Source organism: Lacerta agilis, chromosome 10 (genome assembly GCF_009819535.1).
Source record: "Lacerta agilis isolate rLacAgi1 chromosome 10, rLacAgi1.pri, whole genome shotgun sequence".
In the NCBI taxonomy this organism is placed as follows: domain Eukaryota; kingdom Metazoa; phylum Chordata; class Lepidosauria; order Squamata; family Lacertidae; genus Lacerta; species Lacerta agilis.
The window spans coordinates 16,600,185-16,623,362 of record NC_046321.1 but is presented as its reverse complement, the minus strand read 5'-3'; the positions used below and the strand labels follow the sequence as shown (position 1 = coordinate 16,623,362).

The 23,178-nt window shown below is 44.1% G+C and overlaps 1 protein-coding gene across 3 annotated transcripts in view; it reads left to right on the top strand.

The window, feature by feature from the left end:
• Positions 1-11,348: 11,348 nt before the first annotated feature.
• WNT5B (Wnt family member 5B) overlaps positions 11,349-23,178 on the top strand; it is a 100,815-nt gene continuing 88,985 nt past the window's right edge. Inside the window, exon 1 of one of the 3 annotated variants that reach the window (XM_033163213.1) lies at positions 11,349-11,453. In XM_033163213.1, coding sequence (XP_033019104.1) covers positions 11,430-11,453 — 24 coding nt within the window. In that variant the 5' untranslated portion in view covers positions 11,349-11,429. Of the gene's footprint in view, positions 11,454-11,834; positions 12,111-13,565; positions 13,623-23,178 lie in introns of those variants that run through there. The other 2 variants (XM_033163215.1, XM_033163214.1) reach the window with 2 other exon arrangements.

Here is a 23,178-nt window from a genome sequence, read left to right as displayed (position 1 = left end):
TAGCCAAAGAAAGGGACCTCAGCTCATTGGTAAACCACATCCTTTGCACATATAGGAACCCAGATTCAATCTCCAGTTCAAATAATATCAAGTAAAAGGTCAGGAAATATCTCTATCTAAGACTTTGGAGAGCCATTGATATTCAGAATAGACAATAGACATGTAATTCTATTTTTCACAGCTGTTGGTTTTACTTATATTTTGATAAAACATTTAGGCTAACTGGTTTTTAACATTCAAGTTTATGACTATTTAAATTAATGTTTTATAGTCTATGTAAACCATTTAGAGGTTATAAATGATTAAGTGGTAACTAAATCCAGTTAAATAAAATAAAAATAAAAATAGATGGACTATTCTAAGGCAAGAATAGCAAGTACGATGCCTTCCCAATGTTTTTGAATGACAACTCTCATCAGCCAGCACACAAATGCACATAACACCATCAGCATGTATACAACTAACATTCGGGGAACATTCGGGGAAGGGCTGTAGCTCAGTAACAGCTGAGCTTTGCATGCAGAAGGTCCTACCGGTAATTTAAATTCCCAGCATTTCCAGGTAGGGTTGGGAGAGAATCTTATCTGAAATCCTGTACAGCCACTGCCAGGCAACATAAAGAATACTGGGCTAGGTGAACAAGTAGGAAGCTGCCTTATATCAGATTAGGTTCTACTCTTTCCTTGATTCCACTCCACAACACCAGTTATTTCCAAGAACTCCTTGGAAATTAAACTTCCCAACCGCACCCCACAGGTACACACATGCAGAAGGCCCCTACTTAGGAACAAGAGAGCCAGTGTGGTGTAGTGGTTAAGAGCAGTAGTCCCGTAATCTGGTGAACCAGGTTCGTGTCTCCGCTCCTCCACATGCAGCTGCTTGGTGACTTTGGGCTAGTCACATTTCTCTGAATTCTCTCAGCCCCACTCACCTCACAGAGTGTTTGTTGTGGGGGAGGAAGGGAAAGGAGAATGTTAGCCACTTTGAGACTCCTTAGGGTAGTGATAAAGTGGGATATCAAATCCAAATCCAATCCAAGAGAGGGAGTCATATGGAGGGCAGCAGCCATATTATATTATACATACCTTTATATTTTGTATGTAAGATTATTGCAGTGCCTTGGGTCCTGGCATGCAATCAATGTGAACTAAATGAACTAAGCCTTTGGGATGCTGTGTGTCAGCTTGATGGACTGTTTCCTCCAGGTGCAGAAAGATCCCACTGCAGAGCTGATGAATGCCTGATAAAAGGCAGAGAAAAGTCTCCATCACTAGAAATGTGGTTAAATATTCTGAAGAATTGTACTACTGTAGTTTAGTTTGAGTAACTCACACTATGGGTTGAATTCAAAGCAGTGCTAATGAGTCAATGTAAGCTTTTTTACTTTCCTAGTGGAATGATCTCCATTCTCCGCCCCACCCCATCCCATCAGACTTCAGAATTGCCACCTCAAATGTTCCAGAATCATTTCAAATGTTGGGATTGTAAAACCACACACACACACACACACATACACACACACACACACATGCCTGCTTAAATTCTGTCCATTATAATCCAGTAGGATGACAAAAGTGTTTAACTTTGGCTTGATCATGCCCACTGTCCTGTCAAGTCTTTGGGTAACGAGATGTGTGCTTTTTAATTTTCTTTACACATCTAGAGAGGGTCCTTTTTGCTCCTCATAGCTATGGTCTTGCAAACATCAAATGCTGGGTGTATAATTTGTACATCCAGATTAATTTAAGTTGTTTCAATGGGGGAGAGTGTATGGTTTTTTGTGTGTGCACTGATTAAAAGAATGTTGGCCTGTCCCAAATAACCTCAGTGTCTCATCATTGATGTTTCCCAGAACTGAGGCCAGACAGTTTGTCTTTCATTATGTAGTATTGTCTAAGAAACATTGTTTAACTGATATCGGATGGGAAACTGCAATGGTTCTCAGTGTTGTGCCTAGGGCATGGAAATTCCCATTAACCAAAGCAGTGCAAATTATATATAGCTAGTAAGATCTGTAGGTTACACAGCCCATCTTTCTCCTTGACTCCATCCCCCAAGGGTCAGCGAGGAAATCTCATTGTGGAGAGTACACCACTTCAGCTCCAGTTCCAAAAGCGAAGGACCACCCATTCTACTACATCAGCAGACAAGCTACCTCTGGCACTTAAAAAAGCATTAGTGTTAGGAACTGTCAGTCAGAATCCCACCCTTTTGTAGTCTGTCCTACATATTCAGGTCACATGAGCTTTTCTGCTCTGGGGAGGCTGACTGGTTCCCATGGGGCGGGGGGGGGGGAGGAAGAAACTGGAAATGGGTTGTTTGCCAATTCAGATAAGGACCAGTTCTAATTGTTGATGGTTGGTTTTTTTTTTTTTTAATCAGCAACATGGTGGTGATTTAAAAGAGGCCTTCACTTTGTGTATATTTGCTGTGATGGAGCGAAGGTCTTTCTTTTCCACTCCCCCCCCCCCCAAATTTCTTCAATTGTGGAAAACTTTTCCATTCTTGGAAAGAACTAAACTAAGGAGTGGGACTTGTGTCCCTCCCATTGTTGCTGGACTCAAGTCCCATCATCCCTGGGCCACAGGGTGAATGGTCAGGGCTGAAGGAAGTCACAGTCCAACAATGCTTGGAGTCTACCTATTCCCCAGTCCTCCCTATCTAAATTATTCTCAGCCTTTCCACACCTTGATGTTTCCATTTCCCAAAGTAGGAAATAGGGTATGTAGGAGAGTGAATGTGTTATTTTACAGCTGAACGAGTAAATCTTGTCAATTTCAGTTTCTCTCAGTTTCTGATTTTCCATTCTTAAATTCAGTTTTCCACATTTTCAGATCAGTTTGTAATTTATTGTTATTTTTATTGTAATTATTCATAAGTTTTAAATAGAATTTATATATGTAGATAGCTTTAATTTTATTTATGTTTAATTGTTTTTAATTATTATTTTCTATGTTTTTAGTGATTATTGTTTTTATCTGTAAACTGTCTTGAGTCCTGTAAGGGAAAAAGGCAGGGTACAAATAAATATAGAATAATTATAATTTTTATTTATTTTTTTAATAAAAAACCCATCATGAACATTCAACAGCATTTTAGTGTGAATTTCTCCTAAGCTACATGTTACGATATACAGTTTTGCCTAAGGTAATTTATTTATATGTAAGTTTCACAAATCCAAGAGTTGCTGGTTGATCATGGCCAGTCTTCTCCACCTATGAAAGTAGAAAGTTTGTTTTACATTATTTGCGCGGTGTGGATCACTTTAAGAAAGCAACTTTGGAACTGTAGATTGCCATCACCTGTACAAGAACCATTATTGTATCTATCTATATAACCTGAGTTTACTATTGTTACTTTATGCAAGAAACCACTATGTCATGAGAGTCGTATATATTTTTATACACATTATATGGTATGTATACTACTGCTACAATTGTCTATATTGTTTGTATTATTTAGATTTTGTGTACAAAGATGTTGTATTACCATATTGTATTTGTATTATTTAGAGGCATGCACCTCTGATGAAGCCCAGGAGGGCGAAACAGGGTTACTATTCCTGAAAACCTTGTCCGTGAACTGTGCAAGCTCTTCTTGTGAATTGTGCAAGCTTTTGTTTGGACCACACAAACACAGAGACATATGTGGATAAGTTCATATCTGGGACTTTGTGATCAATATCGTTCATTGGAACCTTTATTCATTTTGCTATTGCGTTACTTTACTGAACTTTGTTGATCTCTACTTGTAGACTATGTCTGTGAAGAACTTTTGATACAGAGAGAAATATATTGCATGAATATTATTTTGATACAGCCGGTTACGTCTTTGTGGTGTGTTTGTGAATGCATCCCTGTATTAGACTGATCTGGCAGTGCTCATCTTCTGTTCCCCAGCTTGCAGCATGGCTGATCTCAATATTAGGTCATTCTACCTAATGTTTAACTTCAGCATGCCACATCTACCTAAATTGTTTCTCGGCCAATCCTCAGAAAGCATGACAAATCTTTGGCCATCCTCTTCTTTCTGCAATCTTTTGAAAGTATTTGTAGATTCTTGAGGTATTGTGTTCCATCCTCCTTAATCTTTTTGTCCCTTTGGGCTAAGCATACGCAGGTTTCTTCAGTTGTAACACAGACTGAAAAACAAGATTTAAAATATTAATATATATACTTAGTGGAAGCACACAAACAAATTCAAACATTTGGTGATCATGCAAATAAGCTGTCTTATCTCATGGATAGCCCCTTTGCTGTTACCCTGACAGCTGTGACTCAGGACATAGGTTGTTGAAGTCCCCATCCCTAATGAAAATAGTCTCCAACCACAGTCAAATCACAAATCACATCTGTCTCCATTGACTGATCCATAAAAATCACAGACCTGCTGCTTTGCAGCACTTGTCACGGCTTAAAATCATGGATCCAAGGTGCAGGTCCTCATGGATCCTCATATTTTTGTGCAAGGCATCACCACAATTCAGGACAGTTTCAGGGTACACAAAATAAAATACTTCTTCGCCCAGCACACAGTTAAAACTATGGAATTCACTACCAGAAGAAGCAGTGATGGCCACCAACTTGGATGGTTTTAAAAGAGGATAAGATACATTCATGAAGGAGAAGGCTATCAATGGCTACTAACCCTGATGGCTATGGAGGCAGTAATGCTTCTGAATACCAGTTGTCAGAAACAACAGGAGGGGAGAGTGCTGTTGCACATAGGTCCTACTTGTGTGCTCCCAAAGGCGTCTGGCTGGCCACCATGAGAACAGGATGCTGGAGAGAGTGCTGACTTGGGAACCAGGGTTCATTCCCCACTTAGCCATGAATCTCACTTGGTGACCATGAGCTAGTCACTGCCTCTCAGCCTAACCTACCTCACAAGGTTGTTGTGAAGATAAAATGGGGAGGAGATGTATGTATGCCATCTTGAGCTCCTTGGGGGATATAAATGTCAATCTTCATCATCATCATCCAGCAGACTCTTCTTATGCTGAAAAGTACAATCAGTGTAACATGTGATTTGTCTTCTTATGTATAAATTATGAAGAGGACCTGCACCTTGGATGATTGTAAACTGTAATCTGATGGTGTTTTTGTGGGGGGACCTCATGTAAAATCATGCAAATTCAAGAGGATCCATTTTAATTCACTGCAGCTGAAAAGCAAAGTGTGTGCGCTCTAACAACTTTGTCTTGTTCTGTTATCTGCGGGTTGGAATGACTTGGGGGAGGTGGGGGGCAGATGCACCAGAGGATGAAGTGCATACAGCACTTTCTCAAAATTCCTGATGTGCCTGTGGGTCCAGAAAACTTGGCAACTGCACACAGTTCTTAAAACTACATGATACCTTGCCCTACGTGGAACTTGGCAATATTTAGCCAAGCTGCAACAGGCCCGTGAACAAAGTTCCCCTCTCAGATGCCTGGGAGCCAAAGTGTTAAGTTTCTGCAGACATGCATGGAGACCAACATCCTATCTCATAAAACACATTTACCTTGGGGTGAGAAAACCTGGCACCAAACACTCGCTCCAGCCAGTGCAAAGCTGAGGCAATGTTTCCCTCTAATTAGCTGGTATTTGCTATAATAGCTATTATGTTTCTGGTTATAAAGTCCTGAGGACAATGGCTCCTTCTTTCTTTACTCAAGGGTTGGGGGGGGGAATGAAGGAAAATCTGGGTTACTATTTCCCCCCCCCCACTGATTCCCCCCTCCCTTTTGCTGTATCACCAAAGATAGGAGGATCTGCCGAACAGGGGGCAAGGATGGAAAACATGTTAGGTTATGAAGGAAACTAGACAAAGCCTTCAATTCTCTTCATTTTTTATTGAATCACTAGTATTGAGGGTGACCCATTTCTCAAAAAATATCACACAATCAGCAGTTCTACCTTGAGCAAGAAGTGAGGCTTGGAACCCAGACAGTGTTTGAGTTGAGAGACAGATGGGAGAAAATATCTATCATTTATCTAATCCAGTCTCCTTGATCAGTGATGGGTTGTATCCAACTAATGTTCACTCAGAATAGGCTGATTGAAATGAATGAACCAAAGTTGGTTGTGTCCATTCATTTCAATGTATGATATCTACTCGTAAGTATGAGTAGCATTAAATGCAACTTGGTTATAGAAAATAATTAATAAACTGTATTCCGTGTATGTGGTGTCTTATACCAGGGAAAGCAAAAATGGACAGGTCTCCCTGCCTTCAGGGAGCTTGCAAACTGAAATAGGCAATGGGGAAAATGATAGAAGAACAGAAAGTTAAGGGCGGGGAGGGAAGGAAGTGGACAAATGACATCATATGTGCTTAAACCAGGGCTGGAGAACCTGTGGCTCTCCAGATGATAATTGGACTGCCATTCCCTTCACTCTTAAATAGAGGCCACTGGCTTGGAGTCCAGCAACATCTGGAAAGTCAAAGGTTCCCACTCTTGATATAGTGGATATTATTGGAGTTCAGCTGGAAAGGCTGGGATTAGTTTCCAGTTCAGCCATAATGCTCAAAGGGTTGCCTTGGGCAAGCCGCTATATCTGAGCCCAACCTACCTTGCAAGTTTGTTGTGAGAATAAAATGGGACAACCCCATGTTTGTTATCCTGAACAACTTGGAGGATAGAAATCAGTGCTGGCCTAAGACATTTTGCTACCTGAGGTGAAGGACAGGGTGGCATCCCCATTTTATGTACAGAAACCAACTACTGGCAGCTGCAACTTACTTAAATCATTGGCAGCTGCAACCTTTGCCACACCTGAGGGCAGCAGGGTAATTTAGAGGGTTCTCGACAGGCCATGTGGCACACGCAGCTCTGTCCTCAAAAAAGGATTTGGCCTTGAAGCTGCCACTGCTGCTTCCCCCATCATCTGCTGCTTGAGGTGTTCACTTCATTCTGCCTAACAGTAGAGCAGGCCCTGATGGAAATCCATATGAATAAATGTTATTGCAACACATGCAAGCATGTAGCTTCCAGTTCCAGCACAGTTAGAACAGAAAGTAATTTTATTTGCAGTGCCCCCTAATTGCATTAAAAATTGAAACTAATTACATCTCCCCTTAATTACAAATTATAAAATAAAGAAGGCGTTTAAAATCTGCACAACCAATTGTAACAATAACAATGGTATGTAAACTTGCCAGCAACAATTAGAACACTCTTCTGCCTCAGGAGGCTGAGATCACCAAGAACAGTTTTCACCCTGGAAACGCTTGGCATCAAGTCTTGAGGTCTGTTTCTAGCTTGTAACATGGCTAAAGAACAACAAAAATCTGAACTTGAATGCATGACAGAGGTGTTGCATGATGGGTGGGGAACCTGTGGCCTTTCAGATGTTGGACTACAACTCCCATCATCCCTAAGCATTAGCCAAGTTGCCTGGGACTGAAGACAGTTGTAGTCCAACAACTTCTTGAAGGGCTACAGATCCCCCACCCTTCTGCTATGCACGAAGGCTGGTATTAGGCAGTACTGAACTGGTCCAACTTAGCTAGATCACTCTTAAAGAGATTTGGAGAAAAGAAAGGGGAACAGTAAAATGGACAGAAAGAGAAATACACCATTGTTGAACTAGCCACAAGTGCCAAGGATGGCATATTTGTTTCGAACAAGTTCAGTGATTCTTGGATTTTGGAAAGACATTCTGGAGAAGATCAGGGATACTACTGCCTACATTCATAATCCAAAAACTTATTTTAAAATGTTGGAAGAAGACTGCAAATTCTGTTAATTCCAGCTAGAATATTAACTGCAACTTTCGGGACATTTTCTGGTGTTAGGTCTATGTTGGATATGCTTGGATCTGGACAATATCCTTGTTGACAAAATGTGTCGGAAGACTGAAAGAAGGAACAAACAAATCCAAGTTTATTTTAAAAAAAATATTCATCCCTTTCTGGGATGCTAGTTTTCAAGTTGATATATCACCATATGGGGGCTGTTTTCACATCTGTAAATATCTATAAGTATAATTCTCTTTTTAAGTCTTGGACACTGTAATATAATAATAGCCTTGCTGGATCAGGCCATCTAGCCCATCCTCTTGTTCTTACAGTGGTCAGCCAAATGCCCATGGGAACCTTCAAGTAGGACCTGAGTGAATCATTTACACACTTTTCATAATAATAAAGATTAATTGGAAATTCAGGTATAGATAGAGAACAAACATAAATATAACCTCTTCCCATATATTTGCATGCTGGTAGTGCTCCTGTTGTGACCCACCTTGGATAAGGCTGTGACCCACTGGTGGGTCCCAACCCGCCAGTTGAAGACCAGTAGCCTATAGGGATGATTTGATTAGCATGATAGCCTGATGTTTGGATATATGCACAATAAATATATTTTTCTGTTGAATTTGACACCTGGTTGCCTTTTTAAGACCTGAGAGGCTGGTATCAAATTATGGAATCCGTGGATCAGGGTGCTTTTTATGTGTAACCTCCTCAGGAACTATCTACACAGAGGAACAGATGTGGAGGCAAGGGCAGGGTTGGCTAGCTGTATTTGTTAATCACTGCACTTGAGCATAGATTGTTGTTTTCACTGTGTAAATCCTGGCACCACTAGAGTTCGGCATTCTGCCCAGTGCTTGGTGTTCTTCCCTTTCATGCATTTTACTATAATTTCACTCTGTATATATATATTAATCAGGGGAGTTCCCTCTCCAAACTCTTCTTGCTTTATGGAAATGTTTCACAGTACATGTGCCAGAATGCAGACGCCCAAGCTAGGTCTTGAAAAGCACATTACTATTGTCAGACAATAAAATGAACGTATCAGCTTGTCAGCTGCCCAGTGTATTGCCTCATTGCTTCCATGTGCTACTCTTTAGGTATTCATGTTGGCTCTTATATGTACGTTCTTGAGGCATAGATTGAAGTTATTTGTCTAGAGTCCAGCACTGTATGCCTTATACTGGTGGATTTCTAGATATAGCCAGAGTATGTCTCTGATAATTTACCAGAAAGCAAGTGCCACTTAATTCAATAGTATACTTTCCTGCAGGTGTTCTTAGGACTGCATTCTTGTCACACACATGAGGAAGGGAACAGATACTTCCTAGTCAGCTCAAGAGGCTAGACTGATCAGTGTCCCCTAATCAAAGATATGTGTATTTGTCTGTGTATGTGTATTGGAATTCCAGTTCCATATTCAGGCAACATATCTGAACTACAGAACTGGAACCAGTGAAATTTGGCTGGAGCAATTTGCAAGTATTGGTGCAACTGCAGTTCCATGCAATTTGGCTGGTGCTTCTCCCTTTAAATTTGGCAATCCCTGCTTCAGGCAGTGTCATGTTTCTTTCTCCAGCAAAGGGGAATGTTAAGTCCTAGGCTAGGGTATCAATGGTGGGCAAAATCCTCTTGGGACACTTTTGATGAGTGTTTGTGGCACCAGCATCATGTGAGATCAATAATGCTTGTTGGAGTGACAAGAAAGCAAATACAATTCCTATCCACCATCTTGGTAAGTTGAAGTACTTGGATGAAAACTGATCCAGTGCCACAGGAGTCACTGCCAGGAATTCAAGCTGCAGAACACATGAATGTCCATAGAAAAGAATGCTAGTGTCAAAATTCACACTCACAATACAGTGGGGAACACATGGGCAGGAGTGCAAGGAAACATCTGCTTCTACTACAGTGGGGCCCACACATGGTAATAGATGTGCTCTGCTTATATTTTACAAGCTTATTTAAAGATAGTCATTGATACCAGACAAAAAATCAGTGGCAAGTGAGATCAGAACAGAAATGCACAGCATTCAAACTGATGCCACTGACAATCTTATCCATAAGTGAGGTAAGGCTCATTAAACTCATTATTTCTTATTAAGGCTGCAAGAGTTAGCTGGCATAGCACAACTTGGTCATTTAACTTTGCTTAATGGAGACCACACATGGGGAGAGTACTCAAGTTGTACTCAGATTCTGCTTGCGGGTTTCCCATAGGCAATGGGTTTCCCACTGGTTGGCCACTGTGAGAACAGGACACTGGACTGAATGGGCCATTGGCCTGATCCCCCCGGCTCTTCTTATGTTTATGTTCTTAATATTAGGTTGACAGTTAGGCATTTAAATACCTGCTCCATTATCATTGTAGTTCCTCATTTGTAGGCAGGTAGGCAAAACTATTCTTCCACCTAAAATATTTGTATTACAATCCCAGCTTCAAAACGGGCAATTCCTTTGCTAGGGACACTGCTTGACCATGTTAAGCACCAGGGATACTGGAGTGCTTGTGTTTATCCTCAATTACTGCTGTAATGAGTAGCTAATGTATTTATTCTGTGTATGTTTAAGCTTTGATTGAATTGCCACAGACATTTCATTGCCATTTGATGCCAATGCATACAATCCTATCCACCGCCCACACATCTCCATGTCAACTTATAGGTAATATCCACAAAAGCTTATGCCACAATAAATTTGTAAGTCTTTGGTTAGCATCTGTTTGTCTCTGGAGACAATGAAAGAGTGCTCCTTCAGGGGTAAAGTCAAACCATTGGAGAGTTACAGCATCTGCTGTGGCTGTAGAAACAGATATGAGAAAGACATGGTTTGATGCGGCTGGAGCAGATGAAGGCGTCCAGTTGTGTTGATGCAGCTGTACCATGGTGTTTCTTCTTCCTGCACTCCTTTATGGTGCCACAAAAGCATTGACACTATCTGCTAGAGCCCCATTCTTCCGTTCCCATCTCATCCCATCCCAGATCATGGATTCCCTGTTCCTGAAACAGTTGAAGCCTCCCAAGTCAGTTTTTAAGAGCCTGCATATCTGCTCCTGTGAAGTGAATAATGTTGGACTGCAGATGCCTGCTTTTCCAATGGAGTTGAAGGCACTGCAAAGCTCTACAGCAGTGTGTGTGTGCATGGGCAGTGAAAGAGCAGTTCATCTGCCTTTTGCTCCTCTGAAGCAGCTGAGTCTACAACAGGGAGGAACAAGGGGTGAAAGGCACTGAGTGTCAACTTTTAGCATGTGTCTGCATCAAGGGACTCATATGGAGCGGCGGGGGCGGCGAGATGTGTCCTGGTGATGGATTGGATGGTATGTTAGTGGAAGGGACAATTGGTGGGGTCAGGTGGTAGTGGGGAACTCATTGGTGTTGGGAGTGTGCTAGTTTAATCGGTTGGGGAGGAAAGAATGTCAAGTATATGTGAGAACAGGAGCAAGCTCCAGGCTAGGGGGAATATTGGAGAGTGGGGAATGAGGCAGCAGGAAGAGGGGATGTCCCACGGAAGGAGAGGATGAGAGAGACGATTAGTAGGGAAGACTGGGGAGAGCGAAGGGGTCAGGGCTTTAATGAAAAGGAAGGTCTATGAATGAAGTTCCTCTCGGGACAGCAGTGTCGCCACGCCAGCTAGAAGGGTGGCAATCTAAAGTGGCGAGGCGGGGTTACTCTCGGGCTGCGTTTGGAAGAGACAGGATGACAGCGAGGGCTATATCCACGGTGTGTGTCGCGAGGGGGGTTCAGGGGGATTGCCCCGGGGTGGTGCCCATCGCCGGCGCGGCGCTGCTGCCGCGCGGGGCGGGTAGGAGGGGGTGCTTGGGAGGGAGAGGCGGGCGCGGGGCGTGGGGGAAGGCGGGGCGGAGGTTGCTGCCTGAGCCCCCGGGATCGGTTCGGCTCGCCTTGCTCCGACCCTTTGCACTACGGTCGGCGCCGTCTTGCTGCTGCTACTGTCGCCGCTGTAGTCAAAACTCCTCTCGGCCTAAAAGTTGTCTGGTGCAAAATCCCTTCTGCAGCAGTAGCCCGAAAGAAAGCGAGAGCGCCAGCTAGCCAGCCATCGCGGGCAGGAGGGAGGGAGCGTCGGCGACGGTGGGTGCCCATTGCCCCTGTTGCTGCTGCAGCCGGCCAGCCAGAAGCGCGCGAGCGGAGAGGGGCGCATCCAGCCCGTTGGAGAGGAGCGCGGGGGCGCGTCCCCGGTGGCTCCTGAGCTGACCTTGGCTGGCCCGGCGCCTTCCGCGCTGCCAAAGGGCGACTCACCTGCTGCCTGCGCAGCGCCGGGACTAACTCGAGCGGGGCGAGGAGAACACACACTCGCACACACGGAGAGGCAAACTTGCCGCAGCCGTCGACGTCGCGGGGTTGGAAAGCGCAGAGATGCAGGTAGGGGGCGCCCCTAGCAGGGCGAGCGCCGAAGGGCCCGGGCAGGCGCTCTTGTCACCGCTGGGATGCCGAGGGGAAGAAAGAAGGAGCCCCGTCCGAAGAGCCCCGGCGCCTGGCCTCCCTAACTGGGAGTTGTGGGAAGGGAAGTGTGCGCGCCTTGCTATTTTTCGCTGAAACAAAGCTCCCTCTCCCTCAGAACCCGCCTTCACGCGTTCTTGTCCCTACAGAGACGCAAACACGTGTCCCGGCTCCCCTGGGCCACGACCGGGGTGAAGCGCCTCGCCGTCGCGGCCGGACAAGGAGCGGGTTTGTGGCGGAGGGCGGGCTTTGCGCTCGCTGTGGCTCTTGGCGCGTTGGCCGGTGGTCCCATTGGACTCGGCGAGACTTCACTCCTGCGGAGACGCGTTGAAAAGCTAGTCCTGGTTGGTGTCTCGGACCGGGCCGGATTTTAGCCCTGCTTGTGCTTCTAGCGGAGAAGGAGAGTTCACCCTTTTTTGAGTGTGAACGAGTTGTAGCGGGGAAAGAGCGTCTTGGCGAGCGGGCACAGCGCGCTTCTGTTGCCGAGGGCTGGTCGCCACACTGATGGGACTTGCTCGAACAAGGGTGGGTAACCTGTGCCCCCCTCCAGATGTTGTTGGGTTCCAACGCCCATAAAGCCTCAGCCAGCGCAGCCAATGATCAGGAATGATTATTAGCAGCTGCAGACAGTCCAGCATCCTTATGGAGGGTGGCAGAATCCCCACCTTCTAAACTAGGGGGAAGTTTTTGCAAGAGGGAGGGTGCATTTGCCTGACAGTCTGGCAGGTTTGAGCTCCAGCAACATCTATTCTTTTAAGGCAGCACTTTCCCTTCAGAGCAGCTCCATTGAACTCAGCGGGGTTTACAGTACTATCTGTCTACTCCTGGGGTGGGGTGACTAGGATTGCAGTCTCAAGTCTGTAGGAAACTTACACAGGAGCAGTCCACAAATCCTGCTTTTGTTGACCTGTTTCAGGGGATGCTGGTGGATGGGAAGAACTGGGGAAGCTTCCAAGCAAGAAAACAAATCTGATTGCAGTGTTGAGAGTGAGGAAAATATCCCTTCTCTTCGCTCACAGCCTTTGGAGTATTCATCCACCAAAGGAAAACCAACTTTCCCTTACCATGTTTTACAGCCTCCAGCCGTCTTTTGCCCTGGTATATTTACTGGTCTTGGGTGCTTTGCCATCCTGTCAGGTAGAGGATAGCTGAGTGAGCTCTCAGACTACTCTGTAGCTGCTGGGGCATCCTTTCAGCCTGTCTGGTGGAGTCCCAAACTCCAGGGTGAACAGTTTGCCCTGCATAGCCGCATCCCAATGCAGGGCACTTTGGGTGGTCGCTGAGCACTTTACAGTACTTTTAACGAGGTGGAGACTGAGTGCCTCATGGGTAGGTAGGAGCTGCTCGCAACCTCATGAGGGCAGCTGCTGTTTTCTTCAGATCCTATAAGGGATGCTTGTGGCACTGATCCTCTCAAGACGCTGTGGAAGGAAGGTGATTTTAAGTCTCTCTTTAAATTACTGTTCTCTCATCACCTGTACTTTAAGGCCTGTCATTGGCAAGATAACCTTGTAAAGTGAGGCTGTCAATTTGTTTGTAATGAAATCTCAGAGGCGGAGTTCAGCTCTTAAAGCCTTTGGCAACCTGGTGTCTTCTAGATGTTTTGCACTGCAAAGGGGCAGATGGGAGTCATGGTCCAAAACAGCTGCTAAACCAGCTGCTGGATGCATTTGATGAGAGATTATGCTTGTCTTTGTGCCCTTTTTGTGGGTATATGAGAGGGATCTGTGTGGACTGTGTGTGACGGCACATTGTGACATCATGATGCCCCGCCCCCGGGGCGTTTCCGTGAGTGCCGCCGCCGCTTCTGCAGCTCCCTTTTAAGCTGAAGAGCCCGCTTTTAAGCTCTGCGGCTCAAAAGGAGGCTGTGGAAGCGGCGGTCCGACGCTGCTGCTCCCGGGGCGACTGAGCCAGCGGCAGCGCGTGGGGGTGACAAGCGCTGGCCCCTCCTGCCACTCCCCACGCTGCCGGTCACCCCGGGAGCAGCAGCGCTGCACGGACGGGGTGCTCCCTCAGCCGTGCGCTGTTGCTCCTGGGGTGATGGAAGCAGCGGCAGCGCTTGGGAATGGCGGGAGGGGCTGCCGCTTGTCAACCCCATGTGCCGCCGCTTGCTCCGTCGCCCCGGGAGCAACAGCGCACGGCCGAGGGAGCACCCCGTCCGTGCAGCGCTGCTGCTCCCAGGGTGACCGGCGTTGCGTGGGGAGTGGCGGGAGGGGCCGCCGCTTGTCACCCCCACCCGCCGCTTGTCACCCCCACCCGCCGCTTGTCGCGCCTGTCGCTCGGGGCGTACCGCCCCCACCCCCCCCTAGCGACGCCCCTGACTGTTCTTGAAGCCAACTTCAGCTCATCAGGTTTTAACGAGAACTGGAGTCCTGCCTTTTTTTAGAGCTTAAAAGGAGCAGCCAGAAGTGAGGGAATTGATTCAGGATGAGGATCTTTTGATCAGGAAAATGGTGCACAGGGAAAGGTTAAGCACCCTCTTTTCCCCAGTTCCACTAACAGAATCTAGCCTTTCCATTGTAATCACAGCTGTTTTTGAACTTTAAGAAATATGCTGGGAGTTCCAGTTCCAGTTATACTGCGTCATGCGTAGTTTGGCCCTAATCCATTGTGTTGCAAAAGGGAAATGCATCTGTTTGTAGTGCTGGCCACATGTAAAGTGTACAACAGTAACTCAACCACACAAGGCTAAGTGGATGTTGACTGTAAATCAGACTGGGGTTCAATATATACCTCTATTATTGTCCTGTATTTACCATTATTATGCTCAAGTGATATTATTATTGTTTAATAAATTTATATGGCTGCCCATGAAGAAAATTCTCTAGGTGGCTTATAGAAGGTCAGACTATGGTACATGTGGCTTAACAATGCAAGTCCTCATACTCCCAACATACTGCTGTTCTTTTTTCATTTGTACTTATGCAGCTTCTTATTTCACACAAATACATATTTCAGACATATTAACACCTATTATCGTAGATAGGTAGATAGATAGATAGATAGATAGATAGATAGATAGATATAGCACATACATACATACATGTACACATGTGTGTGTATTTTATATCTATAATCTGCCTAGACAGGTGTATTTGTATTCTTGACTAATTGACCTAATTATAAACCATGTGGTTAACACTCCATGTGGGAATGCAACTATTCTTGACACATTTATGTGCTGCAGGTGGAACCAACTTTCCTAAATAGGAATAACAAGTAGCCTTGATTTGTTATTGAAGTTATTGGGGTGGTATAAGATATTAGCGTCTTCATACCTCTCCCACTTATGCTTCTGATCTATGTATGCTGTTGCCTACAAAAAGCTCACACAACAATAAACCAGTTGAACCTAGTACTCAATGAGGTGACAAAACTGTGTTTATGCTGTTCCAGTTTGGACTGCAAGTCTCTGAATGCTCCTCTATACCCAACATAGGGAACCTCAGCCCTTCATATGTTTTGGGACTACAACTCCCATGATCCCTTGCTAACAGGACCAGTGGTCAGGGATGATGGGAACTGTAATCTCAAAATATCTGTAGGGCCGAGGTTGCCTATGCCTGCTCTGTACAAAAATAGCTCTCTGCACATAGGAGACCAGTTGAGGTAGAACCCTTCCGGCAGACTTTTTTCTTGCTGTGTGGATTTTTTATATGGAGAAGGGTTTAATCCTATGAGGCCAGAACTGCAGCCTATAATGGTGCAAGTCCAGAAAACATGCTGCTTTACCATTTCACAGATAACTTGGCCTAAACCCCTTTAAGTTGTCACACTATTATTTATCTTGCATTTGAGTCTAGTCCTAGTCTTTTGCATCTTCAATGCTCCTGGCCTGCAGTCTGTTTTGTCCTCCTATAGTTGATGGCAGGCCAGTGTGTGTGGTGAGGGGAACTTTGTACATCTGTTGAGGGTGTTTCCTTGGTGGTTATGTAAAGTCTAGATGACCAGCAATTATAGAAGATGGGAGGTGGAGTCTTCTAGTTTCAGCGAGGTGCACTGTGAATGGTGGAAGACAAAGTGAGGTGGTGACTTTTACAGCAAGGGGAAAACTTCATTCCTTTAGGAAAACTTCTGAGATCCAGTTCTGCCTGAGGGTACCTTTGTCTAGTTGTGTTCTCCAACACCCTTCCAGACACGTATCCTGGCCTCTGTGTATTGGAGTGTTGCAAAGCCAGTTACGTAAAAAAGGTATGGAGCTGCCTTGGTTGTAGGATGCGTTCTGGAAATCCACTGGTTTCAACCAAAAACACAGTGCAAACTACTGGAATGAATTGACTATTCCAAATTTGGGCTTTTAAAATATCAATACTGTAGCTTAAATACTTGTAAAATTACCTCTAAGCAGTGGATGTGTGGCAGTGACATGGTCTGGTGTGCTGATAATGTGTTCTGTGGAATCACACAGCAGTGCTTTCAATATCATGATAAAATGAACATTTTCTACAAGTGCAGATGTTTGGCACAATCGTTGTGCAGTACTCAACCATTTGTTTAACATAATCCAGATTCCAGGCATCATTTTTACAGGTTCTGTCTGTAGATTTTATTCTTGTTTATGAACGAAATCCCATCTCTTTTGTATTATTTTCGATTCAAATAAATACTCACACATTCCAAATCTGACCCAGTGCAACTTGTACCTTAAGATAGGATAAAATGAGACCAAGTAGCCTGTGACCTGTCCACATATTCTTCTGTTTGATTAAGGTTGTATAATACTTAGGATAACTCCTAGCATAAAAATGTGGCAATGTGTGCATCTTGCATTTCTCTGGCCCTGGGATTTGCCCTTCCCTTCTCACTTTCTATTGCAGGTGTGCCATTTTAGCATTCAAAGTGCACCTCTGCATTGTCCAACTCCAGCATCTTGAATTGTGTGTTTGTTCACAGATACCTTTTCTGTTTAACTTTTACATTTGTTCGGATTCCCATGCAATTCAGGTGGGGGTGGCTGGATGAGCAGCCTTATTTTTGGGGTGGTGGAGGTTGAAATAGGGTTGAATATGTGATTAGCACATTGCATAATGTATTGGGAAATCTTAGTGGGGCTTATTTCTCTCAGGTAAGTATTCATAGGATTGCAGCTTAAGTGACAGCTCCTAAAATGTCAGGCTATGAAGGAAAAAGAAAGGTAACCTTGCTTTATTTCAACACTTTAAATATACTATCAAGGGTCCTAATCCAGTAACCTATATGTGAAATGACTGAGCCTGTGTACCTATAACCTGACTGGAAAGTAAAGAAAAGCAGAATTCCTGCCAACCAACTTTTGGGTGGGAAAGTAGGAGTTGAATCCAACCCCCTGCACCCTCTCCTCAACAGGTGATTTGCAGAATTCCAGCATTGTTAGGTTTGGGAATACACTCAGTTGCATTTTAATTCTCCATTCAGCCAGGAAAATATGTGTAGGAACTTGTCTATCATTCCAGCGGAGATAAAGCTAATCATTCTGATAAACACTTCCAAGGACTAGACTAAGTTGCTTTGTGGGACAGATCACACTCCCAGGCTGCCAGTTGCCATCCTTTTTGAACATCATATGTAGGTATATCTCATCAGTGCATACATATGCTCTGTGCATATATATCAGCTTATGTGGTTCATGTCAAACTAAGGTGGGTTTATTTTTCAGTAACCAAGGGGCTAAGCAGCAAAAAGAGAGAGAAAGCAAAGCTGTACGTAGAGAAATTTAAGAATTTGGTACTGAGAAAATTAATGCGATTTAAAAGGGGGGGGGAGTATGTGGAACATGGAAGTAAATGTGCCAGCAATTAATGAAAGCAGGTTTTCATTTCTTCTGTCGAAGAAATTGGAATAGTATATGAAGAGGGAAACTTTGTGAGATCCAAGTGCCAATTCAGAGTAGGAGGCAGAATTGGACAGGCAGCCTGGCCGTACTCCAGCCCCAGATTTCCTGTGTTCCCAGGCTTCATCTCTTATGCTTCTGTGCCCAAGGGTATCAGAAAGAGATTCCTCTCTATTAGGAAGGAGTGCCTGCCTTCTTAGTTCATCTGGTAGTAGATGTAATACTATACAGCACATCTCCTTTGGCTGCCTTCAGACTTGCTCTGTGTTTCCATTTTGTGATATTAACCCTTAACTGTGATGTAGTTTTAAAGGTTTCCTCTTAATGCACTGCTTTTGTTGCCAGAACATTGTATTTTCCAACTATACAAGGCACAATGGCTACTATCCCACCAATGTTAAACTTTTGTAATCCCATTAATATTAACAGGCAAATTAAAGTATATACTTCAACCTTTCCCATTGAAATGGTTGAGATTTATTTAACTGACTAAACTGCTCCCAGCTTTTAAAACTGGAATAATGTTATATTTTTCAATCCAATAATACATTCATCAAATATTAAACACCCTTTCTGAACACCCATGCTAACAGGTCTCCACTAGCTGCTTATTAGTGACTGGTTTTAAGGTCTTGCTATTTACATTTAAAGCCATAAACAACTCTCAACCAGGTTACCTGAAACACTGACTTCCCCTCCATTGTCTGGCAAGGATATTTTTTCAGGTTCCATTGGTTGATCTTAATCTTGCCATGGCCCATTGGCTTGTGACACGGAAATGGGCTTTTTCAGTGGCGGCCCCAATGTTATGGAATGCATTGCATGCTGAAATATGAGAGACCCCTAATCTATACAGTACTGGCATTCTGTGACCTGTTGAAGATGTATCTGTTTTACATAGGTATTCCCTTGTTCACTTGACCTGAAACTCCTGTTTTAATTACTGTGCTGTTTGAATGGAATTGTTATATTGTGTATTTTCATTGTTAATGGTTACATTTTAATGTATGTATGTAATTGGTTTTTATATTTGTTAAATGCTTAGAAGCCTATTTTGGCTTTAGTGGAATATAAATAAATGGAAGAAGAAGAAGAAGAAGAAGAAGAAGAAGAAGATTGGGATGTCATAAATATCAACACGATATTGGTTGCAGTGCAATAACACACTTTACTAAGCATGACCTGCCACATTGTCTTCATCATCTCCAGTTATATGGTTTCTGAATAAACAGTTCTTTCTGGGTTGTGTTCTTGTTAACAACAGTGCCCAACGATTTCTCCCACCCCTGTTCCTACTCCTTCCCTTGCCACCCTCCTTCCAACCTCTCAATACCCACAACAAGCCCCCAAGACAAAGACCAAGACCCTGACAAAAGACAACCCCCAAAGACCCCCTTCCTTCCCCTGGAGGGGTTTATATAGCCCACATAACTCCGCCCCCTAAAGGTTCTTACTGGTTATTCCTTTTAACTCCTTCTATGCCATTCCTAAGTTTGGGTGATCGCCACAGCATATAATATTTCAAAGAGTCTCTGTGATGCCAACGCTCGTTGTTTGCTTGGACTTCCACAGCTGACTTACCATTGGCAATAGGGAGAAAACACTTTTTAGTTGTTTTATAATACCACTTACTGTTTTCTTCTATGCTAAATAATGCCACTATTATTCCAGTTAGGATGGGGGGGGACAAGAAGAAAAAAAACAGCCACTGATATGAAAGCCATATGCTGGAAGCTGCCCAGAGTGGCTGGGGCAACCCAGTCAGATGGGTGGGGTACAAATAATAATTTGGTGGTGGTGGTTGTTGTTGTTGTTGTTGTTGTTCTGGTTGTGGTTGTGTCTAGTAGCAGTGAATTAGGCTTAACTAGACACTGAAGGGGATTGGCTGCCGCAGAACTGTGTCTCCTCAATGTGTTGGAGAAGGATCATAGCTCAGTGAGAGAGCAGAGGTTTCCACACTCACTCTGCCCTCCAGACCATTTGCAAATTGGTAAAGGTCTTGCTGTACCACTTAATGAATTTTCTGCCTATTGCTTAGCAGTTGTACTGTTTTTTAATTATATGGAATTCAAACTCTAACACAATAAAATGCAATAAGAAACAATAGGAGTGCTAAAAATACAATTTAAAAATCCTTCTAGAGATGCATTTCCCCTTGATATGTTCTTCCTTTACTCTTGCTTCATCTTCATTACTATTTTCTTGATCATTTATTAGTGGTTTTAAAAAATCTCCCTTCTTCAATCACAAATCCATTTTTAGACAATTATTATTATTATTATTATTATTATTATTATTATTATTAATTAACAACTAACAGCTCCCACTTTTGAGTCACTCCATCTTGCGTTCACTCTCTCAGCTTCTTCCCCTTCTCGCTGCTTCCTTCATTTCCATGTATTGGCTCCCCACTCCTTTCAAGTGCCCTGTCAGCATCTTTCCCCCTCTTTTGACCTTCCACATCTTGCTGCCTGCCACAGCTGTATTCCTGTGAGGAAGACAGAGCCTTCTCCCCGCATTACTTCTGGTCAGTCCTCGCCAAGTTCCAAGAATGAAAAAAAGCCCCTGTGCCCCCCCCATTCTTCACACACATTTTTCACATGCACATAGCTCCGCCACTCCTCAGAGTTGCTTCTGTGAACCACCTGCATGAAACTCATGGATCACTGGTGGACCATGGACCACACTTTGGGATTGGGAACCTCTGTGGTAGAGCATATGCCTTGCATTCAGTAAGTCCCACATTCGTAACCTTCCCTGCCTTCTGACTTAGAACTGGCACAGGAGATAGCACTACCTGTTGGCAACCTCAGTGTTCCTTTGTAGAACTCAGCAGGGTTGAGGATGGGAACAAGCAGTTGGCTTTGCCTTTCAGAACCTGTCATTGGCTCTGGTGCCACCTACTGTAGGCCTCCCTGTCAGTCCCAGAGGCCACCAGCTGCCACTGCTCTTGAAGTCTTTGCTACTTGATTCACACATCTTGGCTGTCTGGCTAAGCCCGAATAGGTGCCAACACTCTTCCTTCTTGCCTGTTTACCTGTCTAAATTTAAACTCTTCAGTCAGTATTCCGTGTCCCTGGTTGACATGTGGTCAGGCTCAAGTTGTGGTTCTGGCTGCTGCTGCTGAAGCATTTCCTGGCCTGTTGTGGGCTGACCATGGTTGGTTGCTCACAGCTTTCCTCCAGCAGATATAACTTAGATTGCTTCCCCTGAGGATTTCAGCAAGCCTGTTCTCCCACTCTTATTTAGGCTTGGTTTACCTTTTACAAAAGGAGAGAATAAACCCTTGACAGTGCAAAAGAAATACTAAACAGTTATCTGCCTCCAATTTGTGCTCTTTCTCTCTCTCTCTCTCTCTCTCTCTCTCTCTCTCTCTGTATGTGTGCCTAAACAAATACATCACAGTGGGACCTGGAATCATCCCACATACCATTTGAGATCTATGGCAACTAGTGAACCTAGTCTGATGATTCCAAAAGAGACCTTGAGAAAATTCTCAAAGGGAGTAATGTTCCTTTTTTCATGATCCACCACTAGCACTTAAGAGCTGAGGCTTGGCAGCTGTTTGACTCTGTGCCTATCATTTTGTAACTTGAGATTTTGTTTCCTTGTGCTGATTGTAGCTTTTGAGTTTAGTGGGCAAACCTTTACTGCTACTTCAAGGAAAATGTAAATGTTTCTCTGCTTAGATCTTCTGTTTCCTGGAGAACACAGCAACTATGTGTTTCTATTACTTCAGTCTGCCATGTGGGATAAGCTGTTTGATGCCTAGTCTGGTGTTGTGGTTAATGCTATGAATTGGCAATGAAGGCTAGAGCTGCTGGGAGTTGGACTCCAATGACATCTGTGGAGGGCCACATGTCCCCTACCCTGCCTTACAATAATTCTGTAAGGTAAGAGAGTATTCATGCCACTATATTGCAGATGGGTAGACTGAGGCTGAGAGAGTTACTTGCCTAAGTCCACTAGTGAGTAAATTGCAGAGGCACAGCTCACAGCTGTTAATAGCCGTCTACTCCTCCATGTATTTGTCTGATCCCCTTTGTGCTTGTGGCTGTTGCAATATCTTGTGGAAATAAAGTCCATAAAATAATTTTGGATCCTCTTTAGAGCAGGGGTGGAGAAACTTTTTCAACTCGAGGGCCACATTCCTTTGTTGGCAGCATTCCAGGGGCCAGTGGTGGGTGAGGTCAGAGGCAAGAGTAGGTGAAGCAATGGCTGTGACTTTTACCTTTGTATGGTAGACCTCTTCCTAGCCATGCAAATGCCAATGGTTTCTGTATCGTCACACACATCTCTTCACCCAGGCAAGCAGGAGTCATTATTGCTGTTCAAGCACATATTCCAGTTGGGCAAAAGCTCTTAAGGAAGTCACAGAGAACAGCCAGGAAGTGATGTTGCCTGGGCAGAATCCCAAGAACTGGATTGAGAGGCCTGGCCCCTGAGCCTGAAGTTCCTCACTCCTCTTCTTTTAGAGAAATCCCTGGGTTGGGTACCCAGGAACAGTTTTTAAAAATAGAGATATCCTCTGAAACTCTTTGGAAAGTTTTCTGCACTGGAGCCAAGGCTAATAGCAGAGCACTAGTATGAGGATTAGGGTGTCAGTGTGAAAGTGTCACACTCAAGCAGGTTCCTATGCCATGTTGTGGCATTAGGATGGAATCCTACTGAAGTCATGTTGTACATATGTATTGCATGGTGTGCATTTCAGGATAGCATAACAACCACTTCTAAGAAAGGATTAACACCCATGGAGCACGTAGTACCTCCAGATGCAGACATTACTACCAAAAGTTCTAGTGACAAATTTAGTTTCTTGAGATGATAAGTTGTAGGGTGTCCATGGTGCACATAATGGTGTTAGTTTTGCTTTGTATGTTTGGTTTTTTTTGTTCTGGGGGAGGGACCATAGTTCAATGGTACATATGCACTTTGTATATAGAAGGTCCCAGATTCAATCCCTGGCATGTCCCAGTTAACAGGGCTGGGAAAGATCTATTTCTCACTGACACCTTGGAGAGCCACTATTGATCAGAGCAGATAATACTGAACTCAACAGACCAATTATGTAACACAATATAAGGCAGCTTAATTTGCTTCCTTCCTTCTCATTGTCATTTATGTTATGACACGGAAACCTGTTTCTTGTCTAGTCGTATGGTTGTAAGGCAGGCAGCACCT